The sequence below is a fragment of the Paramisgurnus dabryanus genome, chromosome 14 (genome assembly GCF_030506205.2).
Source record: "Paramisgurnus dabryanus chromosome 14, PD_genome_1.1, whole genome shotgun sequence".
Classification (NCBI taxonomy): domain Eukaryota; kingdom Metazoa; phylum Chordata; class Actinopteri; order Cypriniformes; family Cobitidae; genus Paramisgurnus; species Paramisgurnus dabryanus.
In genome coordinates this window covers 17,152,874-17,170,423 of record NC_133350.1, presented here as the reverse complement: position 1 = coordinate 17,170,423, position 17,550 = coordinate 17,152,874, and the positions used below count along the sequence as shown (strand labels likewise).

At 37.2% G+C, this 17,550-nt stretch overlaps 1 protein-coding gene across 1 annotated transcript in view; it reads right to left on the bottom strand.

The window, feature by feature from the left end:
- Positions 1-17,550, bottom strand: part of pik3c2b (phosphatidylinositol-4-phosphate 3-kinase, catalytic subunit type 2 beta) — a 41,052-nt gene that overhangs the window by 17,245 nt on the left and 6,257 nt on the right. Inside the window, exons 5-15 of the mRNA XM_065241364.2 lie at positions 16,914-17,034; positions 14,543-14,654; positions 14,043-14,122; positions 13,874-13,937; positions 13,455-13,601; positions 13,113-13,146; positions 11,284-11,479; positions 7,632-7,754; positions 6,536-6,703; positions 5,926-6,037; positions 457-599 (exon numbers count right to left, since the gene is read on the bottom strand). Coding sequence (XP_065097436.1) covers positions 457-599; positions 5,926-6,037; positions 6,536-6,703; positions 7,632-7,754; positions 11,284-11,479; positions 13,113-13,146; positions 13,455-13,601; positions 13,874-13,937; positions 14,043-14,122; positions 14,543-14,654; positions 16,914-17,034 — 1,300 coding nt within the window. The remainder of the gene's footprint in view (positions 1-456; positions 600-5,925; positions 6,038-6,535; positions 6,704-7,631; positions 7,755-11,283; positions 11,480-13,112; positions 13,147-13,454; positions 13,602-13,873; positions 13,938-14,042; positions 14,123-14,542; positions 14,655-16,913; positions 17,035-17,550) is intronic.

The following is a 17,550-nucleotide window of genomic DNA, read 5'->3' as shown; positions in this document are numbered from 1 at the left end:
TGAGTTTTTCTGGCAGTCCTGGGAAGAGTGGTTTTATGTTACTGCTTAATTTAATAACAAAAAAAATTATATATAATATGCAAACCATAGTCAAACTAAACTCCATGTGATGGCGAAACAATCACACGCTCTATGTAATTCTGAAGAAAAACAAGCAGTGGAAAGGTTGCATATCCTTTATCAGCATTCACCAACCAAACCAGTTTACAGCGCGAAACAATATCCACTTCATACACCACCATTCCGTGGCTGAGAGAATGATCAAATGACATGTGAATAACAGCTTTCAAGTAGTTCAAAAGCTTAACTAAAACCCGATGAACTTAGTCTAGGAATACATATGGAAGACATCTATATAAATCATTTAGGATTCCTGTAGCTCAGAAACACAATGGAGAAAAAGCTCATAATTAGATCAGGACAGAGCAGAAGCTAGCTGTCAGACTGCTGACTCACCAGAAAAGTGACTTCTTGTGCAAGACGTCGTAGAGTTGTTGCTGGCTGACCTGGTCCAGACGGGCTAAGTCATACTGGGGACAGAAATCGGCAGCAGCGGGGGTGCTGAAGTGTACTTCAAAAGAAGAAGTGGGAAAATCCACCTAAAAAGACAAGAAGAGTTTTGCTGAAAATGGGATGTCATTTGTTTTAATAATGGAAGGTGTATATGCTCCCAGAAGAACTGTGAACCGTCGAAAGTAAGACTTATGAGCTTAAAAAGGGACACAATGATATTGCGCAGAACCCAGAAATAGTTCCCTTGGTAACTTTCAAAAGCAGGGGACTCTTTTCAAGCACTGCATTATATCACTGCGCCTGCTGTAGCCATGGTACGCCAGCAAAGTACTTGATTATTACGCCAGAATGAGTAGAGTTTTAAGAAAATCGCAACTTTTAATTTTCCGTCAGTCTTACATGATGTAACTACAGAAGAGTATTGAAACTCTTTGGTAATTTTTAAGCGCAATGCTAATGGACTAATCAGATTCATGGATTATGCTAAGCTATGCTAAAAGTGGTACCACCAGACCCAGATATCGGCTAAATGGATTGCAAAACGGTAAAAATTAAATGTTTAACTATAGGGGAGCTGGAAAATGAGCAGATTTAAAAAAAAAGTGTAGTGTCCCTTTAAAAAAAAATGACACATGACAACACTTGCTTCATTTAACCCTTTACGGGATGGCTCCCACTATACAGAGACTTCGGATGCATAACGATTAATAGGGATTAATATAAAGCAGAATAAAAGTTTGTTTACATCATATGTGTGTGTGTGTGTGTGTGTGTGAACGGTGCATAATAACTTTGTATAGATAAATGCACACACATGCATGTATATACACATTTAAAGGAACACGCCCACATTTTGGTAATTTAGCTTATTCACCGTATCCCCCAGAGTTAGATAAGTCCATACATATCTTTTTCATCCCCGCACGTATTGTAACTCTGTCTGACGCACCCCCACTAGCCTAGCTTAGCACAAAGACTGGAAGTAAATGGCTTCAGCTAGCATACTGCTGCCAATAAGTGATAAAATAACACCAACATTTTCCTATTTATATTAGGGCTGGGTTTCGATTCAAATTTCAAGAATCGATTCGATTCCGATCCTCAAGATCTTGAATCGATTATCATTGTTCGATTCGATCCGATCTTCGAGATTTAGATAAGCGTTTTTGAAAAAAGCCCGAAATGGTGCCAGATAGGGGTGGGCGGAATGACCAAAAATCTATTCCATGAGTCATTTTATTTCACGGAAACAGTATATTTTTATGGTATACATGTTTTTAAGTTTATATTGTTTTTGGATTATAAAAATGTGCAGTTATTTGCACTCACTATAGCTTTTAACTGCTCACCACAGTTTAAAAATAAAAGTAAATAATGTTAAAGTGAAAATGTCCAGAGGATAATAACAGATTAAGTCTTGATAGACAGAATCTTGTTTTTAATTGAGTTATTAATTTTATAGACTATTGAAGCTATAGTATGCATTGTATTTTGTATTTATTCATACATTACATTAAAAATAGGCAGTATGTAAAATGAACAGGTATAAATATATGCACAAACCTACAGACAGGATAAATACTATATGAGAGACGGAGTTCTATATATAGATATTATAAATATGACAGGTGCTATGATGTGATGATATATCGTGTCACTGATATAAACACGAGTTTTGTCTTAGCTTGCTTAAAGTTCAGAAAACTTTAGAACTATTAGCATTATGTGTAAGAAGAACTCTTTATTTGGCGACCCGTTGCACGCGCCTCAAGAAACCTCTGTCCGTCAGAGACCGGCTGCATGAGCACAGAGGGGGGAGAGATTCGCTGGAGACCCGCGGTGGATTCACTGCATGGCGCTTATTATAAAAATTACACATAACTCGTTCATTTGTTATGAGTGGATTAATTTAAAAATATAGATCGCAGCTTTTAGCGTTTCTAGAGTTTTCAAAACAACCGCTTGCTTAACGTTACTGACCGCTATGTTTGTTGTTTTAATGTCCTTCGACCTCGCACCCATGCGTGAATTTAATGACGCGACAAGTTTAAGTTATTAATTATTAAATCGATCCTCTGAGTTACGGATCAATCTTTAGAAATTAACATGAAAATCGATTCAGAATCGGTGAATCGATTTTTTTCAACACAGCCCTAATTTATATGTTGTGATTTGTTTAGTCACACCATGTACAAAAACATGGTTATATGAGAGACAGCCATCTTTAACCGTATACATACAGGGAAATATATTCTCAGAAGACGAAGCACTGCTAATTGGGTGGAGTGATTTGCTAGCAGTATGTATACTGTTAAAAGATTGCGGTCTCTCATATGACCTTGTTATTTGTACATGATGTGACTATACAAATCAAAACATAAGTAGAAAAATTTTGGCTTTATTTAGTCACTTATAGGGGGCAGTATGCTAGCTGGAGCCATTTACTTCCAGTCTTTGTGCTAAGCTAAGCTAACGGTGGGTGTGTCAGAGAGTTACGGCACGCACTGAGATGAAAAAGGTATGTATGGACTTATCTAACTCTGGGGGATATGGTAAATAAGCTAAATTCTCAAAATGTGGGCATGTTCCTTTAATTAACATTTGTTTAATTATGTACAATTTATATTATATATAAATATTTTATAAATATGCACACATGCATGTATAATTTTAAGAAAAAAAATATTTATATAAGCATGATTATACACAGTTCACACACATATGTAAACAAAAACTTTTATTCTGCTACAGATTAATCGTTATGCATAATGTTTTTTGCAGCAACACAATACAACAGTACATGGTTTTGGGGTTTCTGTAGAAGTTTGTTACAGAATTGGCTTTGCAATAGCAAATAGGCGGATTTCACACATGCTGCAATAAAATCAACAAGAACATTAAAGCTTCAGAAGAAAAACAAAAAACAAACAGCTTTCACATTTTGTTAAACTCATCTCAAATTTACGACCCATGAACTAAAACCAAAAATAAAATTTGGAGGCTTATGATGCAAAGCAGTTGATAAAGTTCACCATCACAGCTGGCAGCTGTTAACATGCATGTTAAAAGTTGTATCAGAGCTCATGAATGGGTATAAGCATAGGAGTTGAGTCTTTTTCCTTAAACATGCCAAACAAAACATGAAACACTAATGCCACAGATCTAACACACACACACAGAGCATATGGACTGCATGGTACCAGGAAAGGGCTTGGGCATCTGTCAGTTCAGATTGAAATCCATCCAATCATTGCCAAATGCCTCTCAGCATCACACTTCGGCCATAACCACCAGAGCAGAACATGTTAAAGCTAATCAACACCAAAAATCTCTTATCGGTTTCAGGACACCAAGTGATCCATCTGGAACTGTTATTATGCATTAAAAAGAGCCTGTAGGGAAACTAGTTCAACTGACCATCTTGCAATACCTCAAGCAGCTTGATAACCGGCACAAAAGTACAGCTCCCATCTATTTAACTGTTTTGTAGATTTCCTAATATGGTACGATCGGATCGTACCTGACAGATCAAGTAACATACAGTATTAACAAAACAGAATTAATCCTGTATTCATTTTAAATCCAATCAGTGTAATAATAATGCGTTATATTATCTAGCCATTCACTTTTATTGTCAAAATTACTTTTCCTTCCCAAAAAAGACATCAACTTACTAGTGAAGTAAGTTTTCCTTAAGTGTAACTTTTCACTTTTATTCTTTTTTTACTTCATTATGTGTTTAAAGATAGCAACTTATTTAAGTTTATCAACAGCACATAACCATTTTGTCAAAAGCAGAATCAGACAATGTGGAACTTGGCTAAGTTTAACCGATTCACAAAGAATTGAATAAAAAGTGAAAACTGAAGAACAGAAAAAAAGGAAAAAAGTGAATTAGGTCAGAAAGATGGAGAGGAGATGCACAGGGCGGCACATGAAGAGAAGCTGAAAAGAGCGAGTGCACGTTACTCAGGAGTCCTAATGAGTCCCAGATGTGCCATTAGCCCCAGATGCATCTTGGTGGTGGGGCAGCTGAACGGGCAGATTGCAGGTCCCAACTGAAGAGAAATCAACCACACACACACATTCTCAAACCTGAATAACCCCTGCAACTTAATGAATGACAGAATCTACTGAATAGACACAGGACCCGGCTGCACTCCCAGTTTAAACCGCACAGCCCACTGCCTTCAGACAAAGCCATGATATTCGGTTACAAAAGTGGCCTTTTGGCACTGCCATGGGCTGGCTTGGCACAGGGCTATAGCAGAAAGAAGAACAGTGTCTGTGTAGTGGGAGGCCAGTGCAGGGGTGGGAATTTTATAGACCAGGCCCGTATGAGGAGAAAACCATTGGTGCATGGGTTTTCCACAACAGCAGAGCAGTGCTGTTTACAGAGATCAAAGGTGAAACGTCACGTCTAAATGTGTGAAGAGGGGATGTGGTGACTCATGATGTTCATGCAAGACTGCGGTGACAGCTCAGGTGCTGGGGGTTTTTCTTGCACCGCGTCTGACTCGATGACAAATTAGTCTCATCTGAGTGTGATAAATAATTGCCAAACTATTAAAGCTGTTGTGTTGTGCAGTTAGGGTTATAACAACGCTATAATTGCCTTATAATTATTGCTTTAGCAGGGCAAAGTTTAATGAATTAAATTTCCAAAGAACACACATGCTGATAAAATGCATATCCTCGAATACACTCCAAGTGGCTTTGCATAAAAGGATCTGCCAAATGCATACATGTATTGAATGGCACTGAAGAAACAGGAATAAAATCATAAAACTGGTCTAGCGGTTGTTGTTTTGCCTAATGCTGTTTAGATGTGTATCGAAATTTTTCAATTTTCGGTCTCTGTTTCTCTCTCTGCAAAGCTATCTGACCTACTTTTAGGACCGTTTGCAGGCAAAGGGACAACATTTCCTCTAGCACACCAGCCCAACCCTATTACTAAAGCTAAGAGCCAACTGCACAATATACCTTCAATACAATGACACACCTCAGCCAAAAGACAAAAAGCATATATGTCTAGACAGAAAAAAGATTAAGCTGTTAAACAAACTGCTTTCCTTATATAAACATCTCAATTAAAAGTGTGTGCGTGTGCAGCCCAATTAATTTTTTGCACCAATCCATCTGGATTGCATGTCCACATGCATAAATTACAATGGGACTGGAAAAAAATACTTATCTTTAGGCCTAACAATAGCTTATTCTGCACATCACAGCCTCTTTGATAAAAGACTAATCAACGAAAATAAAAGCACACACTTAGACAAAAGTGTGTTTGTAAGTTCATGTGGGTGTATTACTAAGAATTTGGATGATTCATAACCGTACTAAATTGAGTAGGATATACATAAGACAGTTAACTGTATAATACAGTCTGAAGTAAGGAAAAAGGCCAACCTGGAGGATGACGCTGTCTGGCTGGCTGAAGTTGGGCATGCTGGATCGAGCATTTCCACTGCCTGGAGTTGAAGGCCAAAGACCCAGCAGCTTCCTCCCACATGTCAAAACACTAAGGAAGAAGGACAACAACCTTGCTTAAACATCTAACATCCGTTTACCTATGCGGAAAACAAGCAACAACAGGATACGGACAAGGATGAAGTATAAATAGATACATGGGGATCCCCCAAGTTCAAGTTTTTACATTTATCTTACAAGCAAGGTAAATATTTGCGAATTGTGAAATAGATCCCGAATACAAATGCTAAAGCAAATATCTGTATCATCCCATCTAAGAGAAAATGTACTCGGCTTTGCAAAGATTAGTTTATTGAAAAATCTGGTGGTGTGCGACTGCATGTACAGTGTTTTTAATGTGTGTGGTGGTTGTAGGCCACTAAAGTCTTGCAAAAGTTGGCCTGTTCTGATCACCACAACAGGTTTATTATAGGAGGTGAGTATCAACAAAACTCTAGTGCTTAAAGAGTCTGTTTTCATGCCCTCCATTAAGTGATGCACTCCACAATTCATTCTAATGCAAAAAAGAAAAAAAAAGATTCATGCTTACTGTCTGAAGTTAAATAATGGCATGGTGACCCAACCCAGAGCTTCCATATTGCGTTTTTGTTTGCTCTTTTCCTCCGCCCCTCCAGGGGGTGGTAATGGGGTGGCGTAGAGCATCACGGTTAACTGCGACTCCCTAGGCAACTGGTTGATCTGGACGGGGAAGCAAACTCTGGATTTTCAAAGAGATGCATATACAAAAATGAGATTAGTTAGTTTATTCAAAACAAACAGGATCCTTAAAACTAGCTTGCTTGCATCAAAAGCTTGTTTTGAAACACCTACACATTGCATTATAATAGTACATGTACACCTACATATCCGAGACTAAATATATTCACCAGGGTGAAAGAAATAAACTACAATTGTCTACTGAAAAACTAACACAATACAATTACCTTACAATAAAAGTACAAGCCACAGGAAGCTGAACTGGATGAGTTATTTTAAAACGGTGGTCTGATGTTCTTTGTAAACAAACCAAGATCTAATATGTGTTCAAAACATTGGATCTTTAATAATAATAATAATAATAATAATAATAATAATAATAATAATAATAATAATAATAATAATAATAATAATAATAATAATAATAATAATAATAATAATAATAATAATAATAATTAATAATAATAATATTATTATTATCCAGTAAGACCCTTTTATTTTCGACAAACCTCAAAGAGACTGCACTTGGATTGTGTAGCTCAGTTGGTAAAGCATAGCATTAGCAGTGCAAAGGTCATAGGTTCAATTCCCAGTGAACATACATTTTGATAAAAAAGTACAGACTTGTAGAGTAGTACAGCATTCCTGAAAAAGTGTGTAAAGATGACACTAATTGTACCTACTATGTTGATTGTATCTTAAAAGGGTTTACATAATTTGAATCACAAGAATCTCAGCTTTCAAAGATATGTGACATGTTTTTTGTTTTTAAATTGTTGTATTTGATGAAGTTTTCTGTCAAATAACGTACCGTGGGAGGAACACTGCATTGGAACTTTAAGGGGTTGAGTCGGCTTTATATAAAAGCAAATGATAAATACATAAATGTAAATGTTATGTAAATGTATTTGGGGTTGCCGCAAGCTCACCTTTGGTCCCACACCACCAGGTGGAAGAGATATTTGCTGACCGACTGTTTACTGGTATGCTGGGGTGCACAGAGCTCCACCTCTCCATGGGTGAGTGAACAGGACAGGAAGAAATTTTCATAGCTGTTGATGCGTTTGTGAAAGGATAAAGCAGAAAGAGATAGAGAGAGTGAGATCAGCAGATGCCAGCTAAATTTACATCTAAAAGGCTTGAAGAAACACTTCACCCAAACATGAACTTGTTTTTTCCTTACCATCACGCCATTCCCTTCTCTTCAAAGAACCTGACATGCACTAAAAGATGCACTGTTTGTAGTGTATGTGGTGGTTGTAGGCCAATAAAAACTTGCAAAAGTTGGCCTGTTCTAACCACCGCAACATGTTTACTGTAGGAGGTGAGTATCAACAAGACTCTAGTGCTTAAAGAGTCTGTTTTCATTCCCTCCACTTAAAATGCAATGAATAATTCAATTTCAAATGGACCCTTTTATGAATCTTTTGTGGTGCTTGTGTGTCTTTTGAAGCTTGAAAGCACCAGACATTCACTGTGCATGTAAGAGCAACCAATACTGCAAATGTAAAAAACTTTCACCCAGCATTTTCTACTGAAAAGAAACTCATTCAAGTTTGAAAAAACATAATGCTTAGAAAATTACGACATTTCCCTTTTTGGCGAACTGTTCCTTTAAATTATGAATTCAAGTAGTGACTGATTCCAAGAAAGATGAGGTGATTCAAGAGAGCAGCATTTAACATTTAGACATGCTCAGACTAAATGGCATGTTTTTGCATTACTACCTTTGATGGTGAGTAAACCACAATTCCCGTGTGACCTGCATAACTGTTTGCTCTAGGATTCAGAAATGAAACTATTTAACTTGAACATGCTTTTGTGGATTTACAGCTTAGTTAATAGTTGCAGACACTTTTGCTGTCTTCCTAATCCCAAAATTATCCAATGTTATCCATCTTTCAGGCACAATGTAAACGCTTAAGAGATTTCTAAATGGGAAGCAAACTCTCCAGAGTCTGATGTAAATAGCTTGAAAAACATTCCCAAGCTAAATGGAATACCAAAGAGGGAAGAATATAAAGCAAGAGGAATGCTAACGTTACTAGTTTGGAATACTAATCCAAGGATCCACTCCAAAAAGAAAAATAGCATTGCAAAGTAGTGCAGCAGTTTATACTATCCTTGAAAACCCATTTAAGTTACGCTCACTGACTCTAATTGCTTAAACCAGATGGCATGCAACAGTCTCAGTCCTCCATCATCACTACACAGGTGCCTGGTGCCCGATCCACCCTCTGCCTGGCCTCCACAGGTCAAAGGTTATGCTGAGTTCCCATACACTCTTCTTTGTAAAGACTTGTTCCCCAGTCTGCATCAGTTTTACAGGGAAACAAAGAGCACCAGTCCAGGTCACTGGGCGGGAGAGACCATTCCGATGATGTGAGAGGGAGGGAAAAGGGCTGTATCATTTTATTACTGAACGACTGGGATGTGGTGAAATGCAGGGTTGGTGCACATCTGTCACCATGCTGATGGGAGCAGTTTAGGGCTGGGATAAACGATTATTTTTTTAAACGATTAATCTAGCGATTCTTTTTTCGATGCATTTTATTAGTCCGATTCGACTTCGATTCGATTCGATTCTCGATTATCTCCCCATTAATTAACTAATAGTAATTTATACATGTTGATTTACATATCTGAATGTACAAATTTCAATATATGTTGATTGCTCTTGAAATTTCAAAATAAAAAAGACTATACAAGTGCAAAATAATGCATTTTTAGTCAGAGGTAGCATTTAATAAAGCGTTTGCAGCTCATACTGTGCAGTTTAGTAACAGTATCTCAAGTTCAAATTACTTTATTTTACATGCATTTATGAGCAAAACCTCTTCAATGTGCCTTTTGATGGTCACACAGTGTAATTTTTATAACTTGATTTGTTTAATCCACATTGTTTTCGTGCTTTTCTAGTCCATGTAATGACAGATATAAACACAATTAAACTTAAGAAGCACATACATTATTACATCTCTTTCTCTTAAGTTTATTAAGATAGATGAGGACTCATTTACTGCTGTACAGAGAGTGAATAAAAGCGCAGTCTTCTGGCAACAGTGACATATATCATTGCTTTTTGTTAAATTGCTCAGTCATGACTGTTTAAAACACACTTGGCATCACATTCATGATTTTATGGTAAAATGACACTCTTTCGCGTCAATCAACGAGCATTTAACCCATAAACAAAGCACTTTCACTTTAATTGAGCTTGAGCAGCGCAGCAGAACCACGCAGAAACGATCGCAACACTGTTGCTACAGAGCCGCGAGCTCGCGCTGCTCATGCGGCAGGGTGCATGCTTGTTAACATGGGCGCTGAAAAAACATGCGCCGCTTACGCACTGCTCACACTTGCTGTGAAGCCGGCGTGGACTGGAGACACTCGCGTTGCTACTACTCTACGGCACCGCCTTTTTGGGTCTGACGAATCGACGCGCATATTTTGTGTCGACGTATTTTTTGCGTTGTCCCAGCCCTAGAGCAGTTGCAACAGTTTGGTTATTTGGTGCTTCTCCGGGATAGTAAAGAGGCGGAGAGGAGTGAAATAGAAGGTTCGGCATTCCCAAGAGATCTCACACTCACCTCACTGCAACGCTGAATAATCCCAGTAGATTACTGAAGGGGATCAGCAATGCAGTCAGCTGGTGGATAGCAATGTTTCAGATTCCTCTACATCTGTCTCCACTACTGTCAGCTTTTCCTATTGTCTAATAATTTCCATAGCCTTAACAACTTGATCACAGAGTAAAATTAATTGTAACAATGTTGGGTCCTACGTGTCATGAATTTATATTTATAAAAATATTTCTGATATTTGCGCAATATATATATATATATATATATATATATATATATATATATATATAGTTCACTGCACTTGTATTGTCATTTTTTGTATATGCCTGAACTACTGTATTTCTGTAGCACCACTTTTTTTCCTTAATTTAAAATGAATGAATGAATGAATTTGTCTACTTCAAAATTCGGACTTGTAGAAATGATGTCAGTGCTAGAAATTAAAGCAAGTAAGAGGATATCATTCTCAAACCTGTTATTCCAGATAGCTAGTCAGTTTGCGTTGGCAAAACAAACAAATCAACTCTACCACAGAAGAACTCACTTGACCCTAAAAACAATCCACTTTCAAATCCATTGTCAACAGAATGTTCTTATATAAAAGTGCATTGTTTAAATGTTATAATGATTCAAACACTTAAATGGCTAGTTCTTCCAAAATGAAACTTGTTAACTTTTTCAAACCTGTATAAATATCTATGCTCTGCTGAAAACAAAAGGAAGATATTTTGAGCAATGTTTGTAACCAAACACCATTTTTTAAGCATCATTTATTTCCATAGTTTTTTCCTACTACGGACGTCAATTGTGTTCCTGCTTCCTGTTTGATAACAAATATCTTCCTTTGTCTTCAGAAGACACAGGTTTGGAACACATGAGGGTGAGTAAACAATGACAGAATTTTTATTTTGGGTGAACTGTCCCTTTAAATTTACACAATTTAAAGGTTTGATGCTGCACATCTTGAGTACACAAAACCAAACACAAGAAGTGGTACCTGGCAGCCCAAGTGATGGGAACGCGATGAGCTGCGTACACGTTGAAGGACAGAACGTTGGTGACCATTCCAGCTTCTTGTACGGGTGTCGTGGTTCTGCTGTTGTGTGGCATTGTGTGGAAATTAGCATTGAAAGTGCTACAGTACAGCTCCACGAGATCCAAGATGGCTGCGGTCAACTTTTCTACGATTTTCGCTGTAAAGGGAAAAACTTCTATTATTGTATATTGCGGGTCACGATATGCAAAACTACACACAAATCAATTTTTCTTTAACAATCTTTATATTTGGCTGTTGAATGTGACAACTATTGTGTACAACTGTAGTGCTCAACTCTTGTAGCACTCCACAGTCTCACATAATCGCATCATTTCACACCAAATCAATATTTCATATCCATTTACTTGGCAAATGGCACTGTAATAAGCAAGGTAATGTACAGTTGGATAGTCATTATTGCAAAATAAATCCCCTCAGGATGATACAAGACCCCTCACTTACATAACCTTTTAAAAGATTGTGTGTAGTATATCCACAAAACTGATGATTTGAATATCTGGCAGTAATAAGCAAAGGGAAAGAGGCATTTGGGCTTACAAGATTAAGGTTTATAGTGGAAAACTATGACAACGCCACTTTTCATCTTCCCCTTTAGGAAAATTAAACCGGATTTTAAATCTTCAAAAAAAATTGTTGCTATGGTCATGAATCCCTAAATGGATAGAACAGCAGGAGAATTTAATGCACGGAATTAGTATGGGGGCCAATAAAATTGGTAAACGTTCAAGCTGCACATCTTTCCTGTTTATTCCCATCTTTAGTCACAGACTTCCTTGCTACTACATATATATACTCCAACAAAAGACACTAGAATCAGTACATCATCAATTCTGTTACCCCAGGAAAGACAGACTACCAGTCAAGATGTTTTAACAAAACTTACTAAACGTATGTTTATATTTATTCGCTATTTATGCATTCTTATAGGATTATAAAAAACATCACCATTGTTTCCATATATGAACTGCAGAATTAAAATATTTATTTTACATTCCTAAATTAACTCCGTGAAGTAAAGCCCAAGTATAGCTGTTTTTTTACATGTACGCGCACAGTCGAACACACAGCTTTGCAAAGTAGAGTTTTATATACTTTATATACTTCGGCCTTAAGTGTGCATAAATGTTGGCAAAGGTTGACTACTATGTAGATGAAGTTAAACATGAACTATAAAAATTATGTAATGACGATGTTTAACTTGTATCATAGTTTTAATGACTACATTTCAAAATTGGAGAAATTGTGAAATGGTGACCCAAGTTTTAAAGGAAAACAACACCGTTTTTCAATATTTGACTGTTCTTACATCAACTTAGGCGAATTAATACATGCATATCTTTTTTCAATGCGCTGACTTAATCTTTGTACAGCGCGTCGTAAATATGTTAGCATTTAGCCTAGCCCCATTCATTCCTTAGGATCCAAACAGAGATTAATTTAGAAGCCACCAAACACTTCCATGTTTTCCCTATTAGAAGACTGTTACACGAGTAGTTACACGAGTATGTATGGTACAAAATAAAACGTGGTGATAGTACAAGCGGATAAAAACAATGAGAACTACATTGTTTAGCAGAAGAGCACTTTGTTTGCAGCACTTTGACATTGAAGTGTTCGGTGGCTTCTAAATAAAGGTATGTATTCCTTCGTCTAAGTTGAGGTAAGAACATATTAAAGGAAAACACCATTGTTTTTCAATATTTTACTAAGTAGTGCGTTTTATAAATCTAAGCCTTAGATTAAGGTCAGTATGACAAGCATTGCAGTACCTCTGTTTTCTTTCTTTGCCAAAACACTGACATCCTATGACAGGAAACAGAAAAACAGATACATAAGCATGCATAATAGCAAGCACCACACACAAACTGTCATTTCTCGAATAGAAACGAAAACCCCTACAGACCAAAAAAAAGCATGAATGGTAACGCATTTCTAGGAAGATTAGCAGTTTCAAGTGTTACCAGTTTAAGCAGAACGGAAAACTGGTTTGTCTGATGATTTGAGGAACAAGAAAACAGCAGTGTTGCAGAAAACATGTTAAAGTGTGCTTATTAGGTTTCCAAAACACTTCTCATGTTGCATGTGTATGAGACAGTGTTCAAAGACACAACCTTCTGCACTTTAGGCTGTAGTCTACAGGGGCAGGCTGGCAGCTGGTTTAGGGCAGCAGTGATGTCAGGCGTCTCGACAGCTGCTAGTGAACTACACAGGGCCTTCACAGACTGCACTAACCGCTCCACATGCAACGACAACTCGATCTGCAGAAGAACACAAACACAAGAGTTGGAGGGAAAGCAAAAGAAGAATAAAACGAATAGAAACAAACAGGGGGTAGGAGTTTGAAAACACTGTGCATTTTTTTCTATTCACCTAAATATGAAGAGATGCTTTTAAGGTATTGGCATGTTAATTGTCAAAATGTAAACACTGCCAGTATCAAAATGCTGTTATTTAAAAATGTCTTTTTTACAAGTGATTCTCAGTGGTATCACCCTGAAAGTGTAAAACTGAATGTTTGTAAGAAGTTTACCTCGGACAGAACGAAAGACTCCGCCTCATTATGAAAGGTATCTAGAAGTAATGTCAGTGCTTCCCTGCGTCACACAAACAAAAGGAGTATGATGAATCAAACAGCAGATAAAACAAATACCAAGATGCAACAACCTAAAGCACTTAAAGATCTCCTCTCCTTCCCTCACCTGGTCACAGTTTGTTTCACTGGTCTTTCTTGCAGCAGAATATTGTGATTCATGGTGGATGAAGTCTCATCATCTTCTGTCTATAAAACAAACGCCATTGATGCAACACAAATCAAAAGAGGCAATCATTCAAGAATCCAATGCACTTCGGGTTTCACATTTCATAAAGCACATTCCAGACATAACTCATTCATTGTACTCTAAATGGCAAGTTACAAGCACTTGAGAATTTTTATGACGCTGAAACCATTCTTGGGCAAGGCAGACTACATTTCCTTAACTTTTTAAAAATTTTGAAATTGGGTTTAGGCAGGATATTGATTGTGGCTCAACGTTTTGTAAAGATTTTCCTGAATCAAGTACACACTAGGTAGGTTTGTTGGGTTTAGGTGTCTAAAAAAAACTTTTCCTACAGGTGTTTCCTGCGGTTTCAACCGTTTGAACAAAAGAAAAACAAGTTGCTGGGTCACTGAAACATCTGGTGTCAACTGTGGTCTTACCGTTCGAGCGAGCTCCATATTGACAGAACTTCTTTTGGTGAGGATGAGTCTGATGTCCCAGTCAAATTTCAGACATTGTTGAATGTACTCGAAGCTTGCCAGAGTTTGATTGCTAATAAGAAAAAGACAAGAAAAGACAAGAAACCTTCAGATTTGCAGGCTTTAATCATCACTTTGTTCATACTTAAAGGAACAGTATGTAGGATTGTGGCTAAAACTGGTACTGCAATCACACAACTGGTGGCCAATACACAAAATGACAACATAAACATCAGTTGAGGGCTGCAACTCCACTTTTTAAATGACAATATCCTGGCCAGACCACTGTTGTCAGTGATACAAATATTTGAAATTAAAATGATTTCTTAATGTCTAGTGATATATCAGGGCCATTTTATGATTAATTGATATACATTTCTTACATACTGTTCCTTTAAATTTACAAGGAACTTTACAGTACTGCCAAGAAAAGATTTGGGAATACAAACAAAAACCCATTTTAATCTCTCTTTATATGATCCATTCACATGGGGCGTGAATTTTATTTACTTTGAGTGGATGACATCATGCGATGCCGAACTGAATTGTGGATTCACTGGAATTGCTAGCGGCACAAGCTGAAAATGTCTCAACTTTAAGCGCCAACGCAGGTGTTGGCCAATCAGACTGACATATACAAATAACCTAGTGCAGATGCCAGCCAAGACCGCGTGATCGGAGAACAGAGAAGCAAAAAAAAAAAATGGAGGAAATATTGTGGTGGGAAACACTAGAGCGAGACCAGCAATGGTTAGCAGAACCAAGCCGGCATCCAAGCTTTCAAAACAAAGCCGCCTATTTTGTTTAACATTTCACACTTGAAAAAGTTAAATCCTGGGTAATATGGCACTGTCTTAAACAGTTAAGCAAAATACAACCAATCACTAACTAAACAACGCATGTCACATTAAATATTCATAGACTATTATAGAGAACAATATAGAGAAACACTTAATGGCAAATAATGATAGCAAGTGTGACATTTAACGGAGTTAAAGTTCATAGTTATCCAACCAGTGATATGTAAATATGAATATGCATACAAGAATGTTAACACAGGGTTTACTGAAGTAAAGTGTAAAATCTGAAAACACAATCATTTAGGGTTATACTGATCCAGAGCTTTTCAATGAAAAGATGCTCTAACATAACATCATATAGGAACTGAAATGTCAACATTAATTTAGTACATAAAGGGAAAGATCACCCAAAAATAACAATTATGTCATTGTTTTCTCTCACTCACGTTGTTTGAAACTTGTATGAGTTTCTTTCCTCAGTTGAACACGAGAAGATAATCTGGTATAAATGATGGTAAGCACACAGTTGACTGTACCCAGTGATCTCCATAGTAGAAAAACAAACACTGTGAAAGTCAATACCATGAGCTGTGCGTTTCCAATCTATGATCATTTTATTTTGTGTTAAACAATATAAACAAACTCATACAGGTTTAAAACAACATGAGGGACAGTAAACAGTGACAATTGTAATTTATGGGTGAACTGTCCTTAGAAATAGGATTTATTTCCACTGCACCACTGGCATTGTTTTAAAGTGGCCGTGTGATTGAAGGAGTTTATTGTTCTGAAACATTTTACTTTACAACAGTCACACACACAATGTCCCTCCTTTTTCACCGGTTATCAGGAAAGGACACGCTTCCTACCACACAGCTGCAAAACCAACCAACCCACACACACTTAAACGAATCACACCTGCTTTTCTTGCCAGATAGATCTGAAACAATGCAGCCTGTTTTGCTTTTTATCAGAAAACATATTCTGAAAAGGCAAGTGTCCTTTTAAAATAAAAAGAAAACAGAAAGAGTATGAGCGATTTGCTGTTAAGGCCGCCATCAAAATGGTGGTCGTGTCATGGGAAAACCCAATGTGGTTAAAGCAGCCCGCAGACATAAGCACTGCTTATTTTAATGTAACCACAATTGAAGGTCCTCAGTTATACGACAAGGATGAATTTAGACCACAAACTTGGCCTGTTTTTGTTTTTTTGGAATCACCCATTCCCAACAGCACGACAATGGAAGTGCTTGAGAAACATAAGTGTATTATATTACTAAATGGGAAAATTTGAGCAACACACTGCACACTGGCAGGTTGCAGAGGCCCGCTTTTTGTCCGTGTGGGTTTGGAAGACGTTCCAACTAATCTAGCAAGACTTATATTCAACCAGAATTATCAGAAAGGTCCAGTAAATTTTACATACACGAGCTTTGCTGAGTTTACCAGCTAGGCCAGCATAAAATCCATCCACCATAAAATGCACATTAAAACAGACTGCATAAGCCTACTTCCCAAACACAAGCTCTTACTTTTTAAGGTACTCTGCCTGGCCACAGAGTTTCAGTAGGTAGTCATCTACATCAATCAGATCCAGATCATCATGGGTGTAGCACAGAGTCTGATAGATCAGCAGGTCGATGGTTGAGGACCCTGAAGGTAGGAGGGAATGAACATTTCATTAGGCAAAGCCATTACAAAAACAAGTTTACTTTCATGATTGAAATTTACTTCATAGTGACAACTAACATTTTTTGTAGTGTGACAATAGCATCATAACAGTGCAGGATTTTCAGTAACAAGCTTCAAGATAGCAGATGGCATTTGTATGTTACTCAAATATGGAACATTGATATATTTGAGTATCAATTTGTTTAAAGAGCACCTATTTCATTGCCAAAAACATTGTGTATTTGGTATAATTCTATGTTCGTGTAGTTTATGGTTCAAAAAGACATTATTTTCCACATCCCATACATTTTTGTAGCTCCAGATTTCCCTTTTTTGCTGAAACACACAGATTTTGTACAAAACTGTCCCTGATTGGCCAGCTAATCTGTACATTGTGATTGGCCTGAAAATCTCTTGACATTAGAAAAGCATAGATGTGTACAATAATGTACGGCATGTGGAAAATGTTTTTAAAACCGCGTAAAAACATTGCATTAC